Source organism: Aythya fuligula, chromosome 5 (genome assembly GCF_009819795.1).
Source record: "Aythya fuligula isolate bAytFul2 chromosome 5, bAytFul2.pri, whole genome shotgun sequence".
Taxonomy (NCBI): domain Eukaryota; kingdom Metazoa; phylum Chordata; class Aves; order Anseriformes; family Anatidae; genus Aythya; species Aythya fuligula.
The window spans coordinates 60,387,201-60,414,937 of NC_045563.1; the positions used below are offsets into that span (position 1 = coordinate 60,387,201).

The 27,737-nt window shown below is 43.8% G+C and overlaps 1 protein-coding gene across 5 annotated transcripts in view; it reads left to right on the plus strand.

The window, feature by feature from the left end:
- The first annotated feature begins 1,571 nt into the window (after positions 1-1,571).
- The window catches only part of PLEKHA7 (pleckstrin homology domain containing A7), a 134,372-nt gene continuing 108,206 nt past the window's right edge, over positions 1,572-27,737 (plus strand). For 2 of the 5 annotated variants that reach the window (XM_032188992.1, XM_032188993.1), the window contains exon 1: positions 24,482-24,672. In XM_032188992.1, coding sequence (XP_032044883.1) covers positions 24,497-24,672 — 176 coding nt within the window. In that variant the 5' untranslated portion in view covers positions 24,482-24,496. Of the gene's footprint in view, positions 1,655-1,784; positions 1,862-2,004; positions 2,063-24,481; positions 24,673-27,737 lie in introns of those variants that run through there. The other 3 variants (XM_032188991.1, XM_032188995.1, XM_032188996.1) reach the window with 3 other exon arrangements.

Consider the following 27,737-nt stretch of genomic DNA (forward strand, 5'->3'; position numbering starts at 1 on the left):
GGTCAGCCAGGGACAACCGAAACTAGAGCTTTAGCACCAGCTATAAACAGGAAAAACAGTCAAAAAAAAAAAAAAAAATCAGATGAATTTGATAAACTTATGAATGAATGATGGAGGCATTCTTTCTCCACTGCTCTAAGTCATAAACCTGTCTCCTGATGATGAACCCAACGCAAGTTAGCTTGCAAACTTTTATAAATTTAGATCGTTTTCATCTTGATCTTAATTTCAGAATAGAGCTCTGCATGTTACTACAATAGAACACAGCTTTTAGATACTGCATTTATCTGAAATTAACTGAGGCATGTATTCTAATGCTGCAGGCACTTTGATAGATCGGCTCAAGATTCGGTAATATGACAAGGGTCACAAATTGATAAAAGGGAGCTTTGCACTTGATGCAAAGAAAGAATCTGCTAAATTCAACGTTGGCCCTGCATAAATTGGCCTCTTCCATTGTCAGCACTGAGGGGAATCAATGAAAGCGGAGCTGGGTTCAAAGCAACCAAAAGGAGGTGATTCTGCATACACACTTCAGGTGAGGTGAGCATCGGGAAGAGTTTGCCACGGGCTGTTTTGGCTGTGGGCTCTAGGGTAGTCTGGACACATTCAGAGAAGAGATCCATTTGGCCAAAGGGTGGTGGAATTACCTGCTAACTTTAATGAGTTCACACAGCTGGCGGAGAATGAAATACTTGCTCCATGGCATCAGGATACATTAATCTCTCCAGAGCAGGAGATTCTTATCTCTTCTGTGCAGATTTCGCATGTAATGACGCTAAGCAGCTAGTGTTTGATTTACTGTGTAATTGCATGAGAACCGAACTTACCGCAGGTACTTGGTGATGTGATAATTCACTTCTAATATCACCAGCACGTCTCATCAATCCAAACTGATGGGGCTTCAAGGAAAAGCAGCACAGAAGTTTTAGTTTTGGAAGCTGTGATCAAGACTGTGGCGGGGTAAGGGGCCAGAAGTCATCCTCTGCTGCTTTGTGATCGGGCAGGAGCAGTGGGAATTCTGTCAATGGTTGGAAGACGGAAAAATTGAGAAAGAACTAGATGATAGCGTAACGTCAAGGAAGTTATTAGGACAGCGTAATGTCTGTAGAGGTTAGGAACCGTTCAGCGGCTGTGAAACCCCGCTGGATTGCCACAAAATCCCCACCAAACCCGCGAGGCGGGGCGCAGCCCCCCCTCCCTGCATCGCTGCCGCTTTCCACACCTCCCGATAGCGCCTTTTGGCTCTGTAGGAGCCGAAAAAGCTCCTGCGCGTTGCTTAAACCAGCACTTTGCCCTTGCTCCTTGACACCTCACCCGGCTTCCCCCTCACAGCCGCCGGGCGCGGCGCTGACCGCAGCCACCTGCGCACCGCTCCCTGCCTCCCCTCACGCCTCCCAGGCGCTCCCCTCAGCCCTTCATCCCCTCAGGGTGGCCCTCCTCCTCCTCCTCCTCCTCCTCCTCCTCCTCCTGCTGTTGCTGACCGGGCCGGGCCGTGCCTGCGGGGGCGCTGCCGGGCGCTGCTCGTCCCGCACCCCCTCCTCTCCCCTCCTCCCGGCCGGCCGGCGAAGATGGCGGCGGCGGTGGGGCGGGAGGCGCTGCCCCAGCACTGGTCCTACGGCGTCTGCAGGGACGGCCGCGTCTTCTTCATCGAGTGAGGGGGCGGCGGCGGCGGGAGGGAGGGATAGGGACAGGGACAGGGACGGGGAGAAGGCGGGGAGGGGCAGCCCGCTGCTAACAGGTGCGTCTTGTCCGCTTCTCCCCCCCCTTTCCCTTCTCCGCAGCGACCTGACCCGCAGCACCACCTGGCTGCACCCGCGCACCGGGGAGCCCGTCAACTCCGGCCACATGATCCGCTCAGGTGGGTCCTTCCTTCCTCCTCCTCCTCCTCCTCCTCTTTTGCTTCCCCCTCCAAGGAGCCCAGCCCTCACCCCTCTTCCTTTTTTTTTTTTTTAATTTAATTTATTTATTTATTTATTTATTTTCTCTCGCTGCCTCCCGCAGACCTGCCCCGCGGCTGGGAGGAGGGCTTCTCGGAGGAGGGCGCCAGCTACTTCATCGAGTGAGTGAGCGGAGCGGGGCGCGACCCTCCCCACCCCACCCCACCCCATCGCATCCACCCCATAACGTCCCAGCCCAGCCCAACTCAACCCGTCCCGACCCGGGGGGCTCTCCTCAGCCCTCAGGGGGCGACCCGAGCCCGGCACTGAGCGGCAACAGGTTGGGGGGGTGTGTGTCCCCCACCCCCCTACTGCCCGCCCGGGGCTTTGTTTGCTGCTGTGGGTGCTGAAGGCTGAGATCTGCTGTAGGAAACGGGGTGCTCCAGGGAGCCTCCTTGGGAAAGGCAAACACGACCTTACAAGTGTGTGTGCTGAGGTGAAAGTCGGGGTTTCGGTCAAGTTGAAGTAAAACGCGGAGGCGCTGTGGGGAAGTGGGTGCGCGGCACCTGCGGTGCCTCAGTGTCTCCCTTGGGAAGGCTGAAAGGGAGAGGAGCTGCAGGAAACTGGCCTGAAAATGCTCGGAGAGCCTTGCTGCTTCGGTAAGCCAGGCCACCCGTGTGGCAGAGGTTTGGTTGTGATAAGCCAGAGCGTGCCCCGAAAGCTGTGACAAACCCGTGGCTTACAGCGAAGGTCAAACTTTGAAACCGCCCTGTGCCGGGAGCAGGAGGGATTGGCCGAGCAAAAGCACCTGGAATACCTCCAGCGTTGGGATGTTTGTCAAACACCAGCCCGGGGGATCCAAAAACACTCATCCACGAAGCAGGAAAGCGCCGGGCAGCGCCTGTGTGGCTGCCCCGAGGAGCCCTCAGGGTGCCGGGTGGTTAGGTTTGCCCTCAGCTTGTGCATGTGAGATAGCAGCACGGCACCGGGGCGGCCGCTCTTACCCTGCAGGCAATGCCTGGTGCCTCGAAAGCAACGAATTAAAAGTCCTCCTGGTCCCACAGGTGGCCGGTGGAACCCTAAATCATGGTACCTGTCCAGGCTGTCAGTGCAGCGTAAACACGTCCTTCACTCAAATACACAAGCACCAGCTCCTGCTTCTCAGGAATACGCCCATTTGTGTCTCTGTCCCATCCAAAAGTTTACTCAGGCAATTTTTAGATCGGCTTATGGTTCCTTTTCCCAGCTGCTCGGTTTGGAAGAGTGTTCTTGTATCTTGTTTGTCAGGCAATTACAAAACTTTTAATTTCAGATCCATTAAATTATGCTCACGTGCAGTCGTTGTCGTAACTTGCGCTAATAGCATTCTTTAGCTTGAGTAGGAATCGCTGCGGGTAATGAAATAGGGAAAGGAGCGCGTATTTTAGAGATAAATGAAAGTTGAAGTTGGTCCTCTTCAGTCAAGAAAATGTTTTGTGAGGGGCAGCAGCAATTTTTGGCAGAAATGAGTGCATCGCTGCTATTTCAGACCAACGATTCACCTGATGCAGTATCCTTGTCAGCAGTGATACTTCCCCCAGGACAGCTCCAGCCTCTCTGTTTCCATCTCAGACTGGAATTTCTCTGGCGTTTTGTTTTACGTGGACATGTTGAGCTCCTCTTTTGCTTGTGTAAGCATCAGCATCCTTATACAGGGATTTCCACAGTTCATTGCTCTGTGCGTTCCTACTGTGTTGCTTCCAGGTGATGAGTTCTCAGCTTACAGAAAAGGTTACAGGTCCCTAAACGCGTGATTTCACATCATGCTATTATCCCATTTACTGGCATTCCAGTCCACAAAACCCACGGGCTCTTCTTTATCCAGTTCTCTGTACCCTGATAGTTTGCAGCTTGGTGTCATCCACAGACATTTCATGAGCACGTACTTAACTCTCACTCCTTGATTACTAATTAAATGAATGGGGCTAGGAGGAGTGCTACAAGTAACCACTCTCTCCTGTGACAGTTTCCACTTCGGTGCAACTTGTTGTAACTTCCTCATTGATCAATTTCTGTATGTATCTTTTAAGTCTGATTCCTATTTTGAACAATTTCCTGTGGGGCATGTTGCTAAACGTTTAAATACACGTAGGCTAACTTCACTTCCATAACTAATTTCTGGCGCATCAGCAGTCAAAATGCCAGACAAACTGTCTTTCATTTTAAAAATCAACAATTTCTGCGTCCATTTACTTCCATGTGTTTATTCTTTCCTTCAGTACTCTGGACAGTCTCAAAACATCACGCAGTAAAACAAAGGCTTATAATTATAAGCTGGTCAAGTTTAATGAAACCAGTTAAGCTGCTTCTCCCCTTTCCCCATGCTGGGAGCTCTGAAATTTCCAGAACTCCACTTCTGATGGGTAGGAGCTTTCTGAATCGATGTGCTCTGCTTTATAATCTGTTTTGTGTTTGTTTTGTGCCAGTGCTGTTTGATAGTTTAGCAGCTGTCCTGTACGTTGGGGTGGGGGAAAGGGGGGCTGTTTTCCCTTTGGTTATTTATAGAAGATGTTTGTATGAAACTGCATGCCTTCTTAGCCTTGTTTTGCTCATCTAAGCCAGCCAGGTTCTTTGTCCAGTCCCCTAAAAAGGGCTCTCCGTCTGGTGAATTAGCTGTGGTCCTTCTCTTGCGGTATGAAGTCATCCTTGCCGCATGTGCGTGAGCTGAGCTGTATACTGGCATGAGCTTTTGTGAGTCTCAAACAACAAAAGTGCTTTCTTGGCTTTACAAATTTCTCAGCTTTCTGTGTTTGAGCCTGCTTGCCTTTTCGGGGCAGACACCCACACTGACAGCACATGTGAATGCTGCCAACTGACTGATACATCTAGAGCCTTCCTTTCCTTTGCTGCTTTTACTTTGAGGACTGTAATTCCTGTTGGGAAGTCATGTATGAAGCTTCATGCTAGTTCTTCCCGGTGCTGCACGTCCAGGTCTTCCTGAATGACTATACTGAGTGTTTTCCAGGTTTTCTTGATAGTGGCAATTCCTGTCGGGGTAGTCCTGCCTTTTACACTGGGATCACTAAATCATCAAATAAATGACGTGTACACTGATCTTTCTGAATCTCCATGTGGTAGTTTCAGTAAAATCACACTTTTGCAGTTTATTTGCAACTTTTACAGCTCGCCCTAAGGAGAAAATGGGATAACTTTATGCAGCTTCGTGTGTCTTTCTGTAGACATCACCTCAACGTCTTTGCTAATCAAATAGTCACGGCATGCTCAGCTCTGCTCAGTACAGGTACCTGTTATGAAAGTTTGCAATTTTGTCACCTTTGCCTGAACTGTGAGACTTTTTTTTTTGTCTGCATGACTTATTTCCTCTTTCCTTTGGATGGCAAGAATGTATGAAAAACAACAATTTAACTTTTTTTTTTTTTTTAATTTTATTTTTAACCCCAGAAACGGAGTATTCAATTTGCTTGGCCTGCATTACTTTTTCACCTCTCTCTTCGTCCTGTTTTGTTTTCTCTGCTGATGTTTCTGAAATATGTTGTGCGTGTTGGGCAACTGCTTTATGCCGGAGTTGCTCCAGAAAGAACATTGCTGAATGTAAATGGGATTGAATGACGATTTACAACCCTTGCTAGGGTTGTTTCAGGTAGCTGGGTTGCTGATGTGAAGCACGGCCAGCAGATGCTTTTGGGGAAGGAGTTGTGACGTGCAGGGAAAAATATAGGTGATAGAAACGCAGCACATGGATGCATTATAGTTCAAGCTTTTGTTTCAATTTGCTTGCTGTCTTTTTCTGATCACCCAAAAGACTTTGGGAAGTTGAGAAGCACTGAAAATCTAGAATCCCTTTTTGTTGCTTTCTTACAGTTTTGAAAGATTGAGATGTCTACGGATGTAACAGGATCTGTTCTGCCACTGTTAATAGCTAGCAGACTTGTATTAAAATATGTTTAAAAAGCACACTGCGAGCTGTGGAGGTTGTTCTAGGATGCTAAAATAATGCTGCGTGTCACAAAGGTAATACTGCATTCAGAGTGTAGCTTGAAGTTAGGCACAAGCACGTGGAAATCAGCACTTAAATAGCCGCAGTTAGCCCTTTGACTGCTGAAATCAGCTTTGAGGTGTATCCAATTTGGGATCTTCCTCAGGTAGCAGTGGATGTACAAGAGACAAAAATTTTAAGGGCCATTGTTCATAGCAGCAGTCTGTAACTGTTTGCATAATGAGCCTTTTCTTTATTATTATTATTTTTTTTAAGCTTTTATCGTGTATAGGAAGGTACCCGGTATGTGGCTTCAAGCATTTGGACGTATTAAAAAGGGGAATTGGTGAGCACCCAGCTGAAGCCTGTGTTTGTAGCTGTGGTTCTGTTCTCCAAACGCATCCGTTCAGGTACCTCGTCACTGGAAACCGTCCCGCAGCCTGGGTTTGCTTCATGTGGGCTGTAGGTGATACCCAGGTGATGATTATTTAATCGGAGAAGGCGGGAGGGGAAGAGACCATCTGGAGGGAGTTCAGCCGTTGTGATTATCTGAGAAGATTGTTTTATAATCTCATTAATAAATGCACCCAACGTGTTTCTTTTGCCCTACAGAAGTTGATGTCTTCCCAGTTCCTAGCAGAATGTCACAGGCTGCTGCTTTTTAGGGGCTGTCCAGGTGGGCTAAGGCACTACTTACTGCACGGATGCCAGCTCTAAATGCATTTGTTTTTTTTTCTTACCACTTTTCCTGTGGTGGCTATTGCTGTTGAAGTAGAAGGTCCTGGGGCACTTAACTCCTGTGCAGGAGGAGCAGTCACATCCCTCGTGATGAGATCTCTGAAGCAGAAGATGTTCTTTACGGTTTGTGGACCCGTGCTTGCATTAAAGGTTTCAATGAGCATGTAAGTACGGAGTGGTGTGAAATCCACCTGCGAGGAGCTGGCCAGGGTGAAGCACCTCGCTCTGCCCTTGCTCTGCGTGGCCAGTTTGAGTTGCGTGGGGCTCCTGGAGTGGACTGGGAATGCCGTAGCTGGGACCCCCTGCTCACTTACCCAACCAAAGCGTGAGTTGCCACCACCATTAGGGCATTGGAGGGTAGGCTCTGGCAAAGCGAAGGGGCTGTGCGTGTTCTGAAGTGTTGTGGAGAAGCTTTTGTGGAAGGAAAAGTCTGGTTCCACATCACCAGCCGAGGCTCTGGTTCGGATAAACCTTGGCAAGGAGTGTATGCAGCACTCTGTAGGTCACGAGCAGCTCCTAGAGCTCAGAGTCGCTCATGAGGGGACTGGACCTCATCGGAGTAATTTGTATATGGGAGGAGAAACAGAGCATGAATTTACAAGTGGAAGGAAAAAGCTAGAACTGGGTTTTGCTGTGGAAGGTGAGGGTAGGAAAAGCTGTCCCATCCTGCAGCTCTGCAGGAGCAGAGACGGTCTTCAGCGGCCTCTGCTGGCTCACTGGCAGGGAAAACTTCCAGGTGAGGGTGGACCCGTGGTGGCTTTTCTGATATTTTTGTTTTGTTTTAAATTTATGATCGGAAAAGTGATCTGTTCAGACAGTGAGGCAAAAAAGACCTGTATAGAAAAGGAAATTGTATTGCTTGCAACTGTTCCTCTGTATCCTGTTGTCCTTTGCTCTCCAGCTCCCAGCTTGATCATGCAGCTAGTTTTATTAAACTGTCTTCTCCTGGGTGGGGAACAAGACAAAGGACTGCTGGACCTGCTGGGTGTTCCTGGGGGGGCAAGGAGTGTCCGGGGGAGGCCCCGGGGTTTGTTTGTTTTTAAACAAGGCTGCACCAGGGCTGCCTGGCTGGCTTTGGCCAGCCCCGTTTGCCCTTCTTCCAAAAGCCACGCTCAGTTGTGGGGAAAACTGAATGTTGGCTACCTGAGGACACCAGCAAGACCTCCTTTAAATGACATTTCCAGCATAATTCCTGCTTAGCTGAGATGGTGTTTTGGTGTTGAGTGCTTCTGACAGGTAAAGTTTGTCTGGGAAGCAGAGGGATGTTCTTTTGTCCTGCTTGGGGTTATTTGACTGATGCGTTGTAGCTCGGAAAGCAGGTTAAGATTTGGCTCTCCAGAGCTGCTGGCATCCTCGTTACTTGTGAAATCATTCTTCTAAAATCCCCGCCTATTTTGGCACGTGTTCAGCTCCTTTAGCACGAATCTGTCAAAACCAAACTCGAGTCATTCAGCCTGATTCCTGCAGCAGGATCCACTTCTGCACTTGCTGAGCCTGTGGGCACCTGAAGATGTGCATGTGTTTGAGGTAGGTTGCAGGGAGGCTTTCAGGGCTTCAGAAAGTCTCACTAAAACCTAAAGACTAAAAATAAACACAATTGTAACATGTAGGTTTAGCTTTAGCCTTAAAGAAAATGTTTTTTGTCATCTTGTGCTACATTTTAGACTGCTGTTAGAAGGGTGGAGTATGTCTGCTGCATCGGGCGAGGAAATAGGTGATCTAGCCAACGCTTCTAATTTTGTTTAGTTACTCAGTTTGCCATCATCTCAAACATTTACATTTCATTGGTACAGACTACGTGTACTGCTTTAGCACTGTTGTGCTGCCTCCCCGTGAGGACCAGCTGGAGTAATGTAGTGTCAGGCGTACTTCCCATCGCGCCTGATGCTCTCCAATATGACTCCACGTTCAAATTCACTGCTAAATCTAATTTGCTTTGACGCTGCCTTCCAGATGTGCTTTTTAATTTCTTTTATGACCTTGGCTTGGATAATGATAAAAGATGGGGCTACAACCTCATTTTATTTGTAGCTTAATTGTCTTTTCCTGCAGCATTGTTCGACAGTTCTAAACCTTCTGCTTTGAGACGTTGTCCTGAGAAGCAAATTTCTAATTAAAGAAGTTAGAAACCAAAAAGAATCTGGTTAAGCTCCCAACCCTTCTTTTTTTGGGTGTCTGCCACGTGGTACTTGGCAAGAACATCACTGACTTGCCTAGACAGGTGCAAAAGCTTGTTGCCAGTAGGTAGTAGCTAGGTGCTTTTCTTCCTGAAGGTTTCTTCCTTTACGCCTTTGTTTTCCTTGTTGCCTATCTGTATCTGATGGATTTATCTGTAGCTTTTAAAAAAAAATACAACCACAAATGCCAAAAAGTTTTGAATGAGCTTTGGAAACACTGCTGAAACGAAGGCTTTGAGTAATACTAAATCATATTTACAGTGCTGTGTCAAGCCAAGACATTCATCATTACTCTGTGTTCACTTCCTAGAGGCCAAATATCCTGACCTGAGAAGAGAGCACTGAGCACTCCCTAAACGTGCATCGGTGTTGCAACACGCAGGTGATTTACCAGCAGCTCTGTTTAGACCGGGACTGTCAAATATGACTAAGCAGCAAAGCTGCCCATAAGTTTCTGCTTTATTTTATCAGAAAAAAATGTAGGGCTACCGGCTTTTTGCAAGCCGCATATTTCTGTCAAAGCGTCATGGTTTCACAGCAGTCTCCAAACTGGCCAAATGCTTGAGCAGGAACTTGCTTTTCACTGCAGTGTTTCTCTGCCCTTTTTCTGGGTGGAAGGCTGACTCATTTTGGTGACTTCAGATGTTGGTGTTAGCATCACAGAGAGCACAGAAAAGCTGGAGGGACTGCCTGGTTGTTTATCAGCCTGCGTAGATCAGAAGTCAAAAGGCCAATATATTATTATTATTATTATTTTTTTAATAGGTATCCTTAAAAGCTGCTTTTTTAAGGTGTTTTAGATGTTGGCTCTATGGGTTAATTTCGTAGTGCTCAAGTTCAATGCCTACTTCGGATCAAAGGGAAGGAAAATGGGACTTATCCAAATACTTAGAACAAGAAATTTTCTATTTTATCAGTGCCTGCACTAACTGTACCAATGAGCGTGGCTCCCTATATGTCATTTTCACCGACTGGGAAAGCAGCATTAATATTTTCTTCGTATTTTTCTGATTGGGAGTCATAACATCAGCTGTTTGTATGGGGAGATGAGACTGACAAAATCTTGTCATAAAGAGTTGGTCCGCAGTGGATGTGGTGGTTCAAAATCTTGTTGAATTGCCGACACTGAATTAAAATTAAAAGCTGCAAAATAGCAAAACCCACTTGTATTAGCTGACAGTTCCCAGTTGGTGCTTATTGTTGCCGTGTCAGAATATCAGCCCTTGTAAACATCACTGATTTTTTTTAACTGTTCTTAAGTATTTTTTTTCTATTTTGTAAAAAGAGTTTCTATTATCTATATTCCATTTTTATGTGATTTTTTTTTTGGCTTGTTTTCCAGTTAAACTGTTCTTCCAGTTAGGACAATGGTCTTGTCAAGTGGCTTAGGACAAAGTTTTGTTTGCCTTCCTTGCAAATCTTTGGAAGATGAAGCTCTTTAAGTGCTACTTCTGTGCTTTTCTTTTTTATCATGGGAGTCCTTGAATATCTGAAACTTTGTCAGGGAGTGATGAGACTTATTCCTTCAACACTGTGCATCTTGTCTCAGTGTTTAGCTTTGAGTAGCCTGATCCCCTTCCTTTTGCTGGTCCAGTTAGCTGTGGAGTGAGTCTCAGTTCAAGTTCATTTATATAATATATATATAAAAATTTTTTAAAGACCAGTGACTTATTTTTACTTGTCTCGTGTGAAATCACCCCATGAAACTATTTTAATAAATAGATTACAGGCATCAACTCAGGCTTTGATGCATTTGTTTGCCAGTGTACTCGGTTCTCAGTTAAAATGAAGTGGTTCATCTTTACTCATCAAGTGTTAATATCAAATATTTACTCTTTAGGGTCTCTACCTTGTTTGTTTTGCTCTTATAGCTGAGCTGAGTGGGGGAAAGAAAAGTGAATTACTGAGCTGTCTGGCAGTGCCGTGTGACGAAGCCAGTACTCGTGTTTTTGACCATCACGTTTGTGGCATGTTCTTCAGGTCTTCTTTAAAGTGGCTTCAGGGAAAAAAAAAAGACAAAACAGCCATCACCTAAGCAACTTTCTGCCACTTTTGCTGCATCAGTCTTGCTTGTAAGGAATCCCAGTGGTTTATTGTTTCTGTAGATGCAGCAGGCAGCTCTTGTGCTTGGCATGCTCATCGTTTCACTGGTCAAATCTGTGGTTCTGGTAGCTTGAGAACAAATTTTTGCCTGGTGGACAGGATGCAAAATGTAATGATGTGAGAGGGTTGGAAAGCTTTCTGTTGTAATAGTTGCAAATAACCAGTTCTATGGTATTGATTAAAAAAAAAAAAGAGGGCTGAAGAGAGAAACCACGGGGGAAGCTGAAGTTTCTTTATGAGAATAACGTGACTTTTCTGTTCCCTCACAACAAAAGCAGCAGTCACAGGGAAAGGATCTACAGATGCCAACAGGAGTCCAATTTTTACAGCTCGTCTTCCTTGACAGACCTAATTAGGGAACCGCAGTTGGCACTTTAAGGGGTGTCTGATTACCAGCGTGCTCCTCCTGTGGCTCTGTGGTAGGAAGACAGCAGAAGTTCAAGAAGAAGGTGATGTAGAAGTTGAATTAAGCACTGCCTGAAACCTTTTTTTTTTTTTTTTTTTTTTTTTTTTTTTTTTAAAAAAAGCAGATGCAGATTGTGTTTTTAAGTGATGTAAGGAATAAAGCAACAAGACTTTTTGAATTATTAATGTACAGAAGAGAATTTTGTTTGTGTAGGGAGATGAGAAGGCTTGGAGATTTGTTGAGGCTGTCACACAGCTCTTTCCAGAGTGGTTTCTGTAACTATGATGAGGTACGTTGTAAATAAGCCTATTACATTTTTTATGTGGGCGTAGGAAAAAATACATTTTTATTGTTAATGGCCTGTTAGCGAGTATTATGTTTGTTTCCTGTAGAAAGAAAATTTCAGATGGCTTATTCTTGATGAATTTTGAAGATTTACGTGATTAGAAGCACAATAGGAAGCTCTATTAATGGGCTGAATAAACTGTGATGACTCCAAAACTGGGCAATGCAGACAGTCAGATTAGGAATAAAGTTCAATGTGGACAGTTTTTTTAAAGTTAATGCTAAATTAACCTTTTGTCATTTCATCTCACCTTTTGGAGTTGTGGTACTGATAAAGAACATGTTTTCCACCTGTTATCAGGTCTGCTTAATGGTTTTGGGTGAAACCAATTGAGAGAAACATGCTGAGAATGCTGTTCTTAGGGAATTTCAGCATTTTGTAAAACACATAGGTGAAAAGATAAAACAAGGACAATTTTATGCTTGATTAATTTAGCCAAGTTCTTCAGTATTCTGTCACAAGGTTTCTTGGTTCTGCAGATACGTAGAAATCTGCCGACCTCTGCAAATATATCAAAACTTACACTTCTGTTGTATTACTTATTTCGGTGTTTTGTTCACTCAGCTCAGCAGCTTCCATGCCAATTAACTTGACGTCCCATTTATTTGGGCTGCTGAAGTTTGCAGCGAAAATGCTAAATTGGTGTACGAGGCTTGTTTACCAGGGAGGTGACTGGAATTTGGAGGAAGGTAGAAATTCGGAGTGCCAGGCTGTGAAGAGTGCCCACGTGAAGATTTAGAGTAGAACAGCAGTGTTAAAAAAAAAAAAAAAAAAAAAAAGCCTTTGTGTTGCCAGCTGGTTTGAAGGTAGTCAACCTATTCTTCCAAAGTTTTGGGGTCGAGCCCTATTCAAAAGGTATGAAATAAATGGTTAGGAAAGATCTGGACCTGCCATGTAGGAATGGATTTGTGTACAAGCAACCAACCTGCCTGGAAGCTTTTAACTACTTGTGAGGTGGACAAAACCAGTTTCTGTCTAATAATCAAAGAAACTTCTTTTTTGTGCAAAGTGGGGTCTAACATGTAGCATTAGCTGCAACTTCTGACTTCAGAAGTGAAATTACCTCCAGCTGTTAACCTTACCCTTCTTAACAACTGGAGTAGCTTTCTTTATTTGTAGTTGTTTGTGCGTCACGGTTTGGATTTTTCTGACTATAGTATAAGAAATCTTTCAGAGGTTATTTCATGCTGCACCCGTGTTTCCAGAAATGAATGTTTGGTGATCTGGAGTAGAGGTCCCAAAACAGCTTAAGTCATGGCAACAGATATGTGGGTCCCACTTGGATTTCATTTCTGAGTTGAGCTGAGATAAATCGTTTCTTATGGCTACGTTACAGAAATAGGCTTGGGAATTCCTTGATCGACTCTTCATGAGTGCCTCAGATCACGGTAAGCAGTAGATCTTGATGTCATGTTCTAATTTCAGGCTGCTTTTAATCTCAGTCTGTGAATTTGTTCTTCTGTTCCTACCTGGTAATAAGTTGCAAACAGAACAGGAGTGGAAGTGTTTTCCCGTAGTTTTTCTCAGCTTCTGCCATAGCTGTTGACTAAATTAGCTGAATAAGAAGAGGAAATATTTTCTCTGTGCCTGCCAGGAAACTAAAGCATTAAACAAACTTTGCAAAGTAGCACAGAGGTACAAGAATTATTTTATCACCACGTGTTACGGGCGAGTTAAATTAACTCATGAAAATGTGAAGTTTCTGATAGTGTAGGAAAGATTTGTGCAGTATTGTTGTGCTCAAAGAATCATAACTGCATACATTTGGACAGCTCTTGATCACATCAGGCTCTTGAAAGCAAGCCTTTGTGCTTCGTTTGCTATTAGGGGAAAAAAAAAAAACCAACAACACAAAAACAACCAAACACAAACGCAGAATTTTAAATTCTGCATATATGAAAACTAAAAATCATGTGACTTATTTTTTTTCTTCATGTTATTCCATCTAAGATGGCAAACGCGTTTATAATGGCTTCCGTTCTTTAAGAAGGATGCAGAGCTCTGATCTTGGAAGATTTGAACAGTGAAATTATTTTCACTACCTAATCAGGTGCTGTTTAAATGTGGTTATGTTAAAATACATTTATGACGATGTACTTAACCTCCTCCTCATCCTTTAAAGAAAGTGTTCTTCAGAAAGCTCGAGCAGGTCAAAGACTCTAAGGATTTGTGTAGTGAAAGCTTTTTTTGTATCTCATGCTAGGAAAATCTGCTGAGAAGTGACCGCTTGCCATCTTTGTAGAACAAGATCATCAAAAAACACTGCTTATTGAGACAAAAGGGTTTAAGGAAACGTTTGTGTCTTGGGTATTTTTCTTGATGCTGAGGGAAAAAAAAAAGATCCCAAAGCTTTGGTAAACCGTAGGAAAAATTCTGTCTTCTCTTTTTTCCTATTTCAGCTGTTAGAAGGTCAGTAAACTTCTAGCTTGTAGAGTTGTCCTGTAAATTTTCCTTTATTGTTTCAAGCGTGGTTCACCAACCTGATATTCACATAGACGTGGGCAACTCTTGAAGCATTTATTTAAGCTGATAAACCATGAGGATGGATACTTGCTTCTCAACAAGTGGTTAGAGGGGAAGGAGTTTACACCTAATCTGAAATGCCAGGGCAGAGGAATGGCCTTTCAAGTTTTTTAGCTCTAGATTGTCCCTCCGCCCTGCCTTCCCCAGAGGTGTTAAGAAGTAGTTTCTACAGGGCATGAAAAACAGGTTTATATTTAGGTAATGCTTCTCTGGAAATAATAATAAAAAAAAAAAAGTACAGAAATAAAGGCAGAGCAAGCCACTCCAATGAGCCACTGCTTAGTATGGAGGTAAAAAATGAAATAAATCAAGCGGTGCCGTGCCGAGCTGGTGGGTGGTATGGGCTGAGTGCTTGTTGCCCGATGTGCCAGGAAAGCTGCTTGAAGAGGAAGCCGTGCGAAGCTGCAGCACCACTGATCGGAGCCTGAGGTGTGGCTTCACAGCTGTTTCGAGGCAATAAGGAAACTTGGGGATTTCTTTTTCTCTTCTTCCCTGACCCAGACCACTCCTTTTATATGGGCGTGCATGCGTGTGCATGGGTTCCTTATATTCCGTGAGCAATGAAGGAGAGCGAGCTAAAACTATATGAAAGGCTTTGGCTTTGATAGCTTGGGGTTTTGACCAGGTAACTGTTTTTTTTTTTTCCTATGGGATGGTTTTACTCAGTGTCTGGTTGTTAGCACTTCCTTTCAGGTAGCAGGACTGCGATGTAGAAAACACACCCAAGCTAGGATAGCTGTGAAAGAGAATATTGGGTTATTGATTTCAAAAGAGTGGGAAAAAATCGATTGATCTCGGAAACAAAAGAGCTGTTGAACTCGCACACCTCGAAGAGCGCGGCTTCGTGAGTCTTGATCCTCGTCTCTTTGAGAATCTTTCCCAAAAATGCAGCAGGAGCACAGTGATCAGAGCCACCCTGAGACCTTCAGATCCCCGGGGTGGGCGCGCTGGCTTGGTGCACGGTCTCCCCATTCTCCTGCCGAGCTCCTGCCCCCTCGGAGGAGCTTTGCAGTGCGGTCAGCGGGCTCTGTCCCCCGGAACCTGCTTGTGTGCTGGGTGTCAGCCGTGTGCGTTGGTGTGTTTCCATGAGCACTGCTTAAGCAGATCTGTGATTTGGGCTGGGAGGTGCTCCCGGGCTGCAGCAGGACACGAGGCAGCCCGCTGAACAGTGCACGCATCCCGCTCCTTGCACCACAGCTCCACACAAACCAGCTCAAAGAAAAGGCTTGGTGATGCTTGTCCAATCGTTTTTTTATTTTTTTTTATTTTTACGTCCATGGTCTACTAAAGTAACAAAGTAATTTTGCTGATGTTTAAGTAAAAACTTTATTACAAACATTTTTTAATGAGTATTTTTAACAAATTTATCTTGTAATTTGGAACCTCAGTCGAGAACTCTGAAAATGCCTTTTTATAAGCCATACATAGATGGTTTTCTGTCTGAAAAGAGACAATTTCAGCTCCTCAAATCATTAAAACATTTTGTTATTCTTCTAAGGTTGTCTGAATATTCCAGCTGAATTTGTGGGTTTTGGCTGAGGGCTTAAAACAGACTGAGAAGGAGCTGTGTATTTTATTTTATTTTATTTTTTGGTAGTTGTTAATCATCACACCCAGGTAAAGACACTGACTGAATAGCCAGCTTCCTTTCTGAACAGAAGGGGTTTTCCCCTCTCAGGCTTGCCCCTTCACTCATCCTTTCCACTGAGCAGTGCTTTCCAGAGCAGCTTTCCCAAGGAGTTTGGTTATCCTTAGATTTACAGGAGGGACCGGATGCTCCCGCTACTTACAGTAACACTCCGAAGAACCAGGTAGAGAAACCAAGTTCAACCATTTCTTCAGACTCCAGACAATGTCTGCAGTTGAAGCTGAGTTTATTACATGCTTTCCTATTTCCTTTTAGCTTCAAAACAAGACCTGAGAAATACGTGCTTGTTTTAAACCCTTCTTTGCAAGAATTGAGTACAGGCTCTGCAGGCTTCTGCTGGGCCACAAGAGGGCATTTTTGGTGCCAGCGCTGCTGCTGCTAAGGACTAAATGTGCTTTAAATGTCTCACTTTGGGTGGATTCTTGAAAAACAGAATCGACACGATGCTGCTTTTCTCCAGGCTCCTTAGTTTCATAACTAAAAAGGAATAGTTTGAGGTCTTTGTATTCCTAGTTAGCGTTGAATTGTTCGGTGCTTTTTGTAATTACATCAAGCCGAAGCATTCAGAGTAGGTTCTTTTAGATTCTGCCTTCTGTGCCCGGTTAATAAATAAATGATCTGCCAGGTAGCGGTTACAAAGAATTAAATGGGACGTGGAGAAAAGAGGATGCTGTGGGTCTTTCTGCAACAAGTACCTTCAGTAAGGTGATTCAGTGTGGACGATTGTCCTCAATCTGAGTTGGAGAGCTTATCCAACGTGAAACCCCTTGGGTGTTGTGCATCCCTTAGGAAATATGGCAGTGAGGAAGGGCGCAGAAGGCAGATGAATTGTTCTGGCGGGTTGGATTTGTTATGCCAGCACAACTAATCTGCAGGGGCTTTCCGATCTCACTGAGCATAATTGTGGTAGGATTTAGCTTGTTTGTTTTTTTTTTTAAATGTGTTGATTTAAGCCTTGCAAACCATTGCTCATGCTCTGGGGCTGGTGGGAAGGCATTTACAAGTACTACAAAAACAACAGCGGAAATGTGAGGCAACAAGTCTGTCTGCAGCTAAACACAGGTTGTTTAACAGAGCTTTTGCTCGACCAAATTCACAAGGGAAGGGAAAAACAAACAACGCCCCTCCTATGCCTCTTCTAATCAACCCATGCATTATTAGTCTCAAAGCTTTAAAGTGTTCCACAGGCAGACACGATATTTATTTTCAATGTCCATGAAAATTAAGTTACAGGAAGACCTTCAGCTTTATTTCCTCCAATCGCTGGCACTTTTTAGCGTTGTGGTAGCGTTCTGAAATACACGGGGTCACGAACCAAATCCGTTCTGAAGCTGTGCCTCTAAAAGTCAGTGGTCAACCTGGGCAGACTGGAGAGCTGGGCCATCACCAACCACGTGAAGCTTACCAAAGGCGAGTGCTGGGTCCTGCATTTGGGATGGGGCAACCCTGGCTGTACGTACAGGCTGGGCGACGAGACGCTGGGGAGCAGCCCCGCAGAGAGGGGCTGAATGAAGCTCCTCAATGCTTCTTCTGGAGGGCTCCATTGGCACTAATAATTTTCTTCCATCAGCCGCATAACACGGTTGCTAACTTTTAATAATGCTATTCTGCAAGATTTGCCATGGTCCATTATGAAAAGCATTCGTTCTCCTGCTGATGTGGTTCTCTCTTGGGATTTTATTTTATCGCGCTGTATATTTTTCCTGAAATTTATGTGCTTTCGCACTCGGCGTGCCTGGTTTTGTAGCTTGCTTGCATATAATGAGATTATTTCTTTGCTTGTTTGATTCCTTTAAAAGAAAACCTACTTTATTGGCTTAAAAAAAGAAGTATGTGAAAACAGCGTTGTAATGTACGTGCTTTGCGAAAGGAAATAGCAAACTGGGTGCTGAGAGCAAGGCTCTCCCGAGCAGCGTGCTCAGCTGGGCCGTGCAGCGCTCCCGTGCCTGCTGACACCTTCACTCGGGGGCTGCTGAGGAATTTTAATCCCGTAGGAATGAGCAAGTGCGTGTGCTTGCCGTGTTTCCTCCCTGGGAACAATGTTGTAGTCATCAGGAAGAATTGATTAATGCTAGGGTGGTGATTGCGAACCTTTGGTGTATTCCTCGTTTCCCAGTTTTGGATCTTTTTGCCTTGGTTCTGCACAGAAGGGCAAAAAGACCCGGTTCTGAACTAACGCTGGGTCCTTTGCACAGTGTTAGGGGCTGCTGCAGATTGGGGTTTGCCACGTGCTTTTAAAGAAAATGTGTCTGAATAAAAGTGAGTAAAGGCTAATCAGTGCTTGGCTTCCTGGATTCTCAAAGCGTGTTCATGGAAGAAGTGCTGGCATAATTGGCACCGAGTAATTATCATTTTGACAGTGTTAATTGAGGCTTTGCTTGCATTACTCACAGAATCTGTGTTGTCCCCCTGTACAAATTCTGCTAGAAACTGGTGCTAAACTGCAGGGGAGGTTGGTGGAGGTCCAGAGACGTACACCTCTGCAACAGATGCCCGTGCCCACACACAGACGCGTGGCTCGGATCTCAGGCTGCCAATGAAGCTCTCTGTCAGCAGCCCTTCTGCTCTCAGGCTCGGGCTGGGAAGGATGCCAAGTTGTGCTAGCTCTATTTAAAAACAAACATACCTTCCCAGGGCTTCCCATCAGCATCAGCGTAGAACTGCAGAATTTGTATCCGTCCACGTGAGGAAAAACCACGTGGGGTTTGTAGAAAGCGAGGCACCTTAAATGGCTTGGCACGAGTCGAGTCTTACAGAGATGCTGCTGTGTTTTCTGCAGCGGGGACCTGTCCAGCAGCCGAGCAGCGGGTTGCAGGGAAGGTCTGTTAAAACTCACTATCAATTTACTGCCAGCATCTTTAGAAAAGCTCTTGATATGCTCCAAGTCATACATGCTTCTTGCACTTTTTCACTCTGAAGACAATGTGCTGGTCTGCTGCCCGAGAAATTTTACATTTCACACTTCACAGCACAGGAGAGGGAAGGAATTAGTGGAGGGACAGAATGCGAGCGACTGCCCCCAAACACCCTGCGTTTGGACACGAGCCTGTCTGCGACGTCGTGGGGAGACTCAGCAGCAGCATCCTGAGCCATAAAGGAATAAATGAGTAGTTCTCACTTCGCTTCTGGGATTTCTGTATCACTTATGGTGGGAAATAAAATAGAGGAGTCACCAAAATAATCAATATGGCCTTACAGGACGTAACAAGCATGCCTGCCTTGTGGTTTAAAGCCAGGGCCAGGTCCTGGGCACGTTCATTTGGCCATGATGTACGTGTTGCTACTTGCGGTGCTTTTCCATATATCATGTGCTGCTCTTTTATTGCAGACAAAATTGTTCGGTGTACAGAGTGGAGTGCCTCACCGAAGGCACTGTGCTTTAATAAAATCCCCTATATGTGACGTTCCAGGGTTTTGAGAAGGAGGAAGCAGGGGAAAATAATTGTATTTGCCCTGGACTTTGCCTTTTGACTTGAGTTATGTGTCTTTATTCCTTAAAATATATCAGTGGCTTCCAGTTCCTGCGCTTAGAGTAGCTGAACAATTAATAACAGCATCTATATCAAAGCTTTGCTTGTTTACAAAGTCTCTCCTACAAATATTTAATAAACAGAGTAAGGAAATGTTTAACACCATATTATTTATGATATTTGGCCCAAAATAAGGTGTCCGTGCTGTCTGTACGCGAGGTGCATGTACTGTGACAGATGAGGGCAGTTGCATTTGCTGGCCTATTTCCTCGATGGTTGCAGTGGGGTGTGCTGCTATCTTCAGCTATAATGGATGGTGTCTTGGTTCGTTAATGAATATCAACATTTTTTAGTGGTGATTCAGCTGACGAGATGACCTCAGCGGTGCCTTTTTAGAAAATGTAACTTCTTCAGCAGTTAATGTTCAAACTTGTCGTGTGTTTTCTGGCATTTCTTTAGGCCTCTTGTGGCAGACTTGTTGCTGTTACTGTAGCTGAGATGTTGTGTGCCCACAGCTCCAGTTGCATCGCGTCAATGTAATTAACTCTCATTATGCGTGCCTCGTAAGTTCCATTCAGTTATCCGAGCTGTAATCAGCTGCAAAAGCAGTGGAGATACTGTTGTGTTCTGCAGCCACGCAGAAGAAATGCAGGAATGTGTAAACAGCGCTCTGGTGTGTGGTGGGCAGCGCTGGAGCTCGGCAGGCAGCACGGCAGCCTCCAGGACGAGGACGCCGAGAGTCTTGCAAAGAAGAAAAAGGTGTTGGTAAGCCACAAGAGTATTGACCATGGCCACATGTAGAAGGAAACACGTAGGGAAATGCTTGACAGTAGAGGAACTGAAGGTACTGGATTGTTTTATATTAATTCTGTAGATAGAGGTGCATCCATTGCTCCTACAGTGATCGCCGAAACAGCCCTCTCTTGAACCAGAAGTCAAAGTTGGCAATTCAAGAGCTTTGTGTGCTGCCTGTAAGCAAGGTACTGATCTTGAAACTACGCTTTTCAGATCCCACCACCCTTCTCACCAGCGTTGTAAAGCCAGTGAGTTCTCCATGCCTACTATGTTTATCCAGGATGTGCGTGCCATCCTTTCTGATGTTTCTGCCCCAGTACACGTCAGCAGTGAGTACTAGTGACGATATGGACAGAAAGAAGGAAAAAATGGCATGGGAAACAGAGCAAAACTTTGAAGAAGTATATGTTTGTGTGCTTGCACACTAGAGATTAGCATATTTGCATGAAATGCTGAATAAAAATGAAAGGTTTTATTCTGTTATTTTATATCCCGTGCCTTGACTTTTTCTAGAAACTGTTTCCATTCTCTGAGGTAAGCCCACAATCTCTCTCCCTTTTCCTTTTAACGAGCTTTTAGTTATATTCTTCAAAGTAAGCTGAGTGTGCTGGTGGTTGTGAGAATTCCGAAGTGAAGTTTCAAGCAGTGGAGAATGAGGAAGGACAAATAATGTTCTGCTGAAGTGAAAAAACTAAATTTATTGAAAATTAATGTATTTATAATTGCATGAACATCGGGCATGTTGCAGATTCATTTCTGTGCGTTGTCGCACTCTTGACATGCATTTCTACTGCAGTTTAACTCTTGAGGTGTTTGAAGGAATGTATTAAAACTGGGAAAACTTGACTCTGAGTTCTGTATTTTAAAATTGAATGTTTTTATGAAGGAAACATCATTTCTGCCTGTACAGAAAATATCTTACCTTAACATAGACAGACATTTAGTAAAAGAGTTATGTTTTTAGGCTCTGTGGAAGTTGTAGCAAGTCCTTTGAGTGCCAGTGTACAGCTTTGGACTTCTGTAAAAGTCCTTAATGAATGGAATAAGTGACAAAAGCTGTTTTTAAGACAGTTTTCCATGTAGCTTTCTGTCCATTTTTAACTAAGCTTTGAAAAAATGTTATTTGTGCTTTTGAAGATGTTTTTATGCATCTCTGAAAATGGGAAACTAAAGTGAAAAGCAGTTTGTAAGGTAATGTTTATTATCAGATGGAGTACTTGTTACTCTGTGTGTTGCTTCCCCCTCTCACAGCCTACAGATTTCTCTTCTCCATCCCCAGCATTTTGATTCGTAATGTTTTAAAATTGTCACTCCGAAGAGCTAGTTATGGTTGGTGATGCTTTTCCTTTGTGCGGTGACTAAGTAATTTTTTTTCAACTTTGGAGTACGAGTACAACCAACTACTTTAAATGGTCTAGGTGATTTTGTTACAGATAGAATCGAGTAGTCAAATTACAATTCAGTGTATTCTCCCCATGTATGTGTGTGTGGGAGTTGTATACTGTCTAATGCCTTCCTTTTTAAAATTATTTCCATATCTAATCTAGCGCAAGCTGCAGTCCTGCCTTAGAAAATGGTTCAGTGCTTCTTTGCTAGGCGTTCTTGTGATATTAATTTAACCTTTTAAATCAGCTTTGAGATTTGGCAGAGCTTAGTGTTCAGTGTCTCCTTCGTTCCTTTCTGTTGCTGGCTATTCCCAACGTAATGGGATCCTGAAGGCTCTCGGTAACTGGCCGATCTCACTTACGCTCTCCAGTATCTCTGTAACCCTCCTCAACAGCATGATTTGGTTGGCAAAGTAGTCTGCTGCAGCATTTCCTCAGTAGCATTTAATATACAGATATGCACATTTATTTATTTTCAAATGTTTATACCGTATATATATAGCTGCTGATTTAATAACTCATTAAGTTTAAATAAATAATTAAAAACGGGCAAGTTTTAGAAGAGAGAAGCTTCCCGGTGCTGAGTGAATGCTATGTGGTTGGATCTGTCAGAATAAACACGGCGCGACCTGAGGGGACTCAGCAGGTCTTGGCTGAAGAGCATTTGGCTGTTGATTTAATAAATTCTTCTGGTATTTAATATTTTAGCTTATACATCTCTTCATTGCAGTCTGAGGATAAGCAACTTTGGTAGAACACTTATTTATGCTTGTTTATGCATTTCAAGACAGGTGTGCATACACCTTCTGCAGCCACTACAGGTACAGGACTAGCAAAGTCATGCCCTGCTCTAACTGTTCTGGGTAAACAGCTTTTCTTTCCCAAATGCTTTCAATGAACCTCCTAAAATTAGTATCCACCCGTCAGTTCTGAGGCTTGTTGAGTTGGGTCCAGAGAGGAGAACTTCATCCTTGTTTTAGCCAGTGCTTGCAGCTTCCCCTTGCCATGGGACTGATGGAGGAATGAGTATTTATGAAGGAACATAGTAGTGTTGGCCATTTAAAATTCATGGTATTTTTCCAAAGCGAGTGTTTGCTTCTGTGTTGTAACATTTCCTATTCTTTTCTTATTCAGCTAAGATACTCTGGGATTAATCAAAGTTTTGATTCTAAACAGATTGAGATATCTTGCTGGTTTTCAGCGGTTGGGTTGGCTCTAAAATGCATTTTGCCTGCATACAATTAGGCTCTTCAATGAAGTCCCCACTTTTGCTTCTCGTTTATGACAATAGCTGTTGTGAGCTTTCAAATTCCAAAGCAGTGGCAAAATACTGTCAGCACAGCGAAGTGAAAGATGAGGAACAAGAGTGACTGCGGTCAGAAAATCCACGAAGAAAGCATTGGGGGTAGTACAGTACCTACTTTGAAAGCAAGATGATAATAAAGCTCTTCTTCAGCTTGTAAAGCATATGGGGAGAAGAAACAAAGCTTTTGGAAACGTTTGACCTGGAGTTGTTTTATACTTTTGGTTTCTCTTCTTGCTAAGCCTGCTCTCCTCATCCCATCAGAAGCGTGTGCATGGTGTTTTATGAGGAGCTTTAAATGGTGCCCTGAAAAAAATATCTTGTTGCTTCTAAAAACTTGGCAGGAATTTCTTTCTTGTGGTGCTGTTTTTATTAGGGGGATGCTATGTGCTTGGGCCACCAAACAGAGGGCTATTTATATCCAGCATGTGGAAGTGTCAAAGGAATTAATGTGCTCCAGTTTCTCAGCATTCCTATAGAAGCAAAGGACAAAAATAGTAAATTCCGTGCTTTTGCCACTCCAGGTCATTAAAGGTACAATCTCAAGCTTGCTGATTTTGGTGGGCTTTGGGGTGTTGTATGACTGAGTTCTGGACGCCGATTAATTCAACTTGTCCACCATCATTAGAGGAGAAAGGTGTGGAGTCCCATCCTGGCTGCTGTGGGTGAGAAGAAGGCAGACGAGCTAGCTAGTAAGTCTCAGGAGGGACTCAAACTGGTCTAAAACTGAGCTGTCAGTGAAAGGGATGCTAACGTTTCCTTTACAGCCTGATGCTCCAGCTCACTTCTTTGATCTAGGTGAAAAATAAATCCTATGAGAGGTGAGTTTGGGACCTTTGGTGGACTCGAGCCCTTCACAAAATGCCCATTTAGTGGGAGTGCACGGCAGGTGAGAATTAAGTAGCAGAGATTTAGAGTACCCAAGAGACCAGGCGTTCCTTGAGGTTTGGCAGCTGTCCTTGAACAGCTGCTTTATAGACTTCCCATTTGAAGCCATTAATTTGATTATCTTTTTACACTCGTTTTCTGAAATTTCTCTTGCCTAACCATAGCTTTTTACGCCTGTCGCATCACTGAGCCAAACTGAAATAGTTTCAAGTAAATAAAGACAATGTAGAAGTAAAACCAAATAGTTTACCTGTGAAAGCCTACCTTGGTTTTCATGTGAGCTTTGAAATGAATTTGGTATGCCAAAAATCCTCTGACAGAGATAGGAAAAATTAACCACTTCTTAAGTGACGTTTATGTTTATGAGAAGAGCTTTAAGCTCTTGAGTGATTTTCTTTTTTTTTTTTTTTTTTTAAATAAATGGGCACTTTACAAATGCTTTCAGTTAATGGACTCCTTGTGCAGTTTGGAATACAGATATGCATGGTTTCAAAATAGTTTAGGCTTTAAAGCACCATTTACAGAGTCTGATTGTTCTGTAAGGATGCTCAGACACTCCGCCTAGGTCACTGATGGGTTCAGACCCGTAGTTTGGGTTACAGGCTTCCCTGCAGAGAGATGTGGTAGTGCTGGTGTTCGATTTTTTGCTCCCTTTGAGATTGGGAAACTGAGTTTGTTTCTTCTAGAACTTCGCAAAATGCCAAACCGTTGTTTCGGTGTGGAGAGGGTTACTTCTGTGAAAGTTGGATGTTTTGCTCCTTTCTCCCAAACAAGAAATACAAAGGGACACTGAGATCTCCAGCCGTGGTGGGTGTCTGTGGTTGCTGCAGGGACACCACGTACATTCCTTCCCGTGGAATGCACTTGGCGTGGCATTTCACAAAACGGGCTGCCAAACAGCTTCAGACAAGACCAGCTTATTTCCAGGGATGGCCATCCTGCAAGGCGACACGTCTTTCCTACAGCTGGAGAGAAGACCGTGCTTCTAGGGATCCCGGCAAGCAGGAGGATTGCCTGGCTGTGCGTGGTTCCTGGTGAGCAAACTGGAGGGATTTCTCTGCACAAGTACCAAGGATTGGTTTGGGTTTGTTAAATATTTCTGTAGTCACGTTGAAAATTGCAGGTAATTTGCAGTCTGCTTCTTATGCTAATACAATCCTGTTTGCAGGGGTGTTAGAGGGAAGCCTGTTGTTGGGTTTATTGGTCTTTGGGGTATCGACAAGCTGCAAAATAGTTCTCACAGATGGCAAAACAAACTCAGGTGTCTAAGGTAAGGGGGTGAATTTGGATGATCTACTTCTGTAACTCAGTGCAATCCAACAAGGAGCATGGGTTTTGTCACTTGCTGTAGTTGCGGAACAAATCTTACCAAAACACTTGGTAAGGAGTTGTATCTGACAAAGCCTGCCTGTTTTCCTGTTTGGGGAGGGAGAGTTGGTAATTATCTCCAGAAAGAAACCCCTTGGGTAGCATGAGGTGCTGACTGGGGCCTGTGATCACGGGGAGATTACAAACTAAGCTCCATGGTGTCAGTTGTGAGGATCTGTAAGCGATACAATTCTGTTTAATGTAAAAGTTTGTGATTTTTCTTTTTTTTTTTATGAGACAGACTGCCTAAAAATGTGTCTGTCATGCACTCCATTTCTTCCTGGAAGCATCAGATTTTAATTAAGGCAAGATCAAAACGATGTTTGGTTAGCCCCTTTCTGACGAGGGGCTAGGATTTTCAATATTACAAAAAATAGTTCAGCAAGAATAAAGTTACAGAAGCGAATTAGATACTCAAATTTAGACAAAAATATACTTACAGATTTGGCAGTGAAGCAGAGTATAAAAATAGATGTTTCTGGATACGTTTTACAGAATATGTTTAAGCCAAGAAAATTTCTTGATGACTGTGTGAATTGGGATGGTAGATGGTTATATATGGCCTCAAGTGTTCTTCAGACATCGAGAGAACAGCAGGACTGAAATAAAGTGTAATAAAATTCTTATCTGAGCCTGTTTTAGAGAGACATCCTATTTTACAAGTAGAAATAACTTTGAAATCTTCGGGCATCAAAGAGCTTGCTCTTTCAGATAGGTCACGAGCATTAATGCTTCTGACAAAGTCTTTTGCATGTTCTGGGTTCAGAAGAAGATGGGTTCTCTGGGTTTTTAAAGGATTGCCAAATGTTCTGGAGCTGGAGAAGCTGAATTTCTCAGGGTCTGCTGATATTAGTGGCACGCTGTTTTGAAATAGTCTTTTTTTTTTTTTTTTTCCTTTTCTTTACTGAGTTCCATTTCTATGGCAACAGATACACTGTAAGATGCTTGTAGAGAGGTACTTAAAATTGCGAAGTAGTAATAACAGCATCTGAAGAAAAGATGGAGGTGGCTAAATTAAGCACTCCTTTCACTTTCTTGTGTTCACACAGTATGTTGCAGCCTTGTTTAAGGGGCAGCCCTTTGCTGCTGCGATGCATGGACGTGTAGTTATTGCAATGTCACACATGGAAAAAAAACCTCCATTTCCCAGTAACTAGCAGGTGACTTCCTCTGCTGCAGCAGTTCATTGGTGTCCAGTGTCCCTGAGAATATTTCATTTCAGAAGAAGCACAGCACAGCGTGTACAGGTGAGCCCACAGCCCGCTGGTAACCTTCCTGCGCTCCTGTGGCTTGGCAGGTAGCAGCTGTCCGGCCTCCAGCCTGCAAGCAGGAGCAGGGAACAAGCAGTGAACTCTGTGTTTTCAGCTTTGGTGGGTTTTCCTTCTTTGATTTAACCAAACTGTGTCATCAACAAGATCCTTTAAGCGTTCTGAAGTTCAATTGTGTATGGAATGACAAAGCCTGTCTGTTGGACCCCTCCTGCCCCTGAAAATTATTTTGAGTCTTAGTTTCATTTGACATCCCCTCGTTCCTGTACCCAGTTATGTTCTCCGAGCTGTGGAGTTGGGAATAATCTTGGTGAGACGGTGGGTAGCAGAGGACTGTAAGCCTCTGGAGCCAGTAGAAGAGCTACGAGACTGCAAATATAACTGCAGGGCTAAATATTTTAACTAGAGAACCAAAGCCACCTGGAGTCATTGTGCAGGAGGCTTGGCAGGGACATTGGTGTGCAGGTTGTGCTCGTAGCTAGCTAAAAAGTTTTCCAGGAAAATAATAATATTAATTTTTAAAAGCTCTGAGACCACGTTTTAATTTAGAATGCAAAAAAGTTAATATGAGACTATTGTAATCAGTTACGCCTGGCTCAAACTTCTAAGTCCTTTAAACTTTTAAGTCCTTGATACTATTGAGGCTTCTGACCACATTATCAAAAGATAATTGAATCCTTATTCATGTTGATGCTAATGCAGGCACACATCAGATATGCTGTCGGTAACTCTGCTTTCTATCAGCGTATTGATTGTAATAACCTCTTTGCTTCCACTTGACATTTTTTTCTGAGCATGAGCTCGTGGCTTTCCTGCAGCACCGTAGAGGACAAAAGCAAATAAAAATACTGTGGCTCCGTCGCTGCTTTCTTCTTGACTCGCTAATTAATATTCTGATTGCTTGTTTTAAGTGATGGCTACCAATGGCATTGGTTGGTAATTTGAGTGAGAAATGAAGTCAAGGAGCAGCTTCATGACAAAAGGATGCTTTACTCCTTGCAAGGTGTGCTGTGGGATTACACGGTTCTTTTTTCATAATCTTGCCTGTCATGAAAACAGTGAGTGAGCAGTACTAGACCTATGCGGCTGAGCTTCACCAGATAGATTGGATGCTCATGTACATTGCATTTATGTTATTTCCCCAAGCCATGTCAGTGACAGCTTTCAGCCTTGGATTCAGTATTGCTTTGCTATTTCAGAAACGTTGCGGGAGAGCTATTTGGCGGAGAAGATGGAATTTCATGACCACGTTACTCACCAATCTTCAATCAACAATAAATACTTTTAAAGGGTTTGGGCTTGAGAATTATCACTCTTCATCCTTTGATGTACAATCCAGATGTCTACAGTAATAGCTGGCCTTCACTGATAAAGGCCAACATCCAACCCCATACGTGAAAGGCTGACTGTAGTCCATGGATAAGTCCAAGTAATAAATTTTGCCATAGACACTTGGTCCTAGA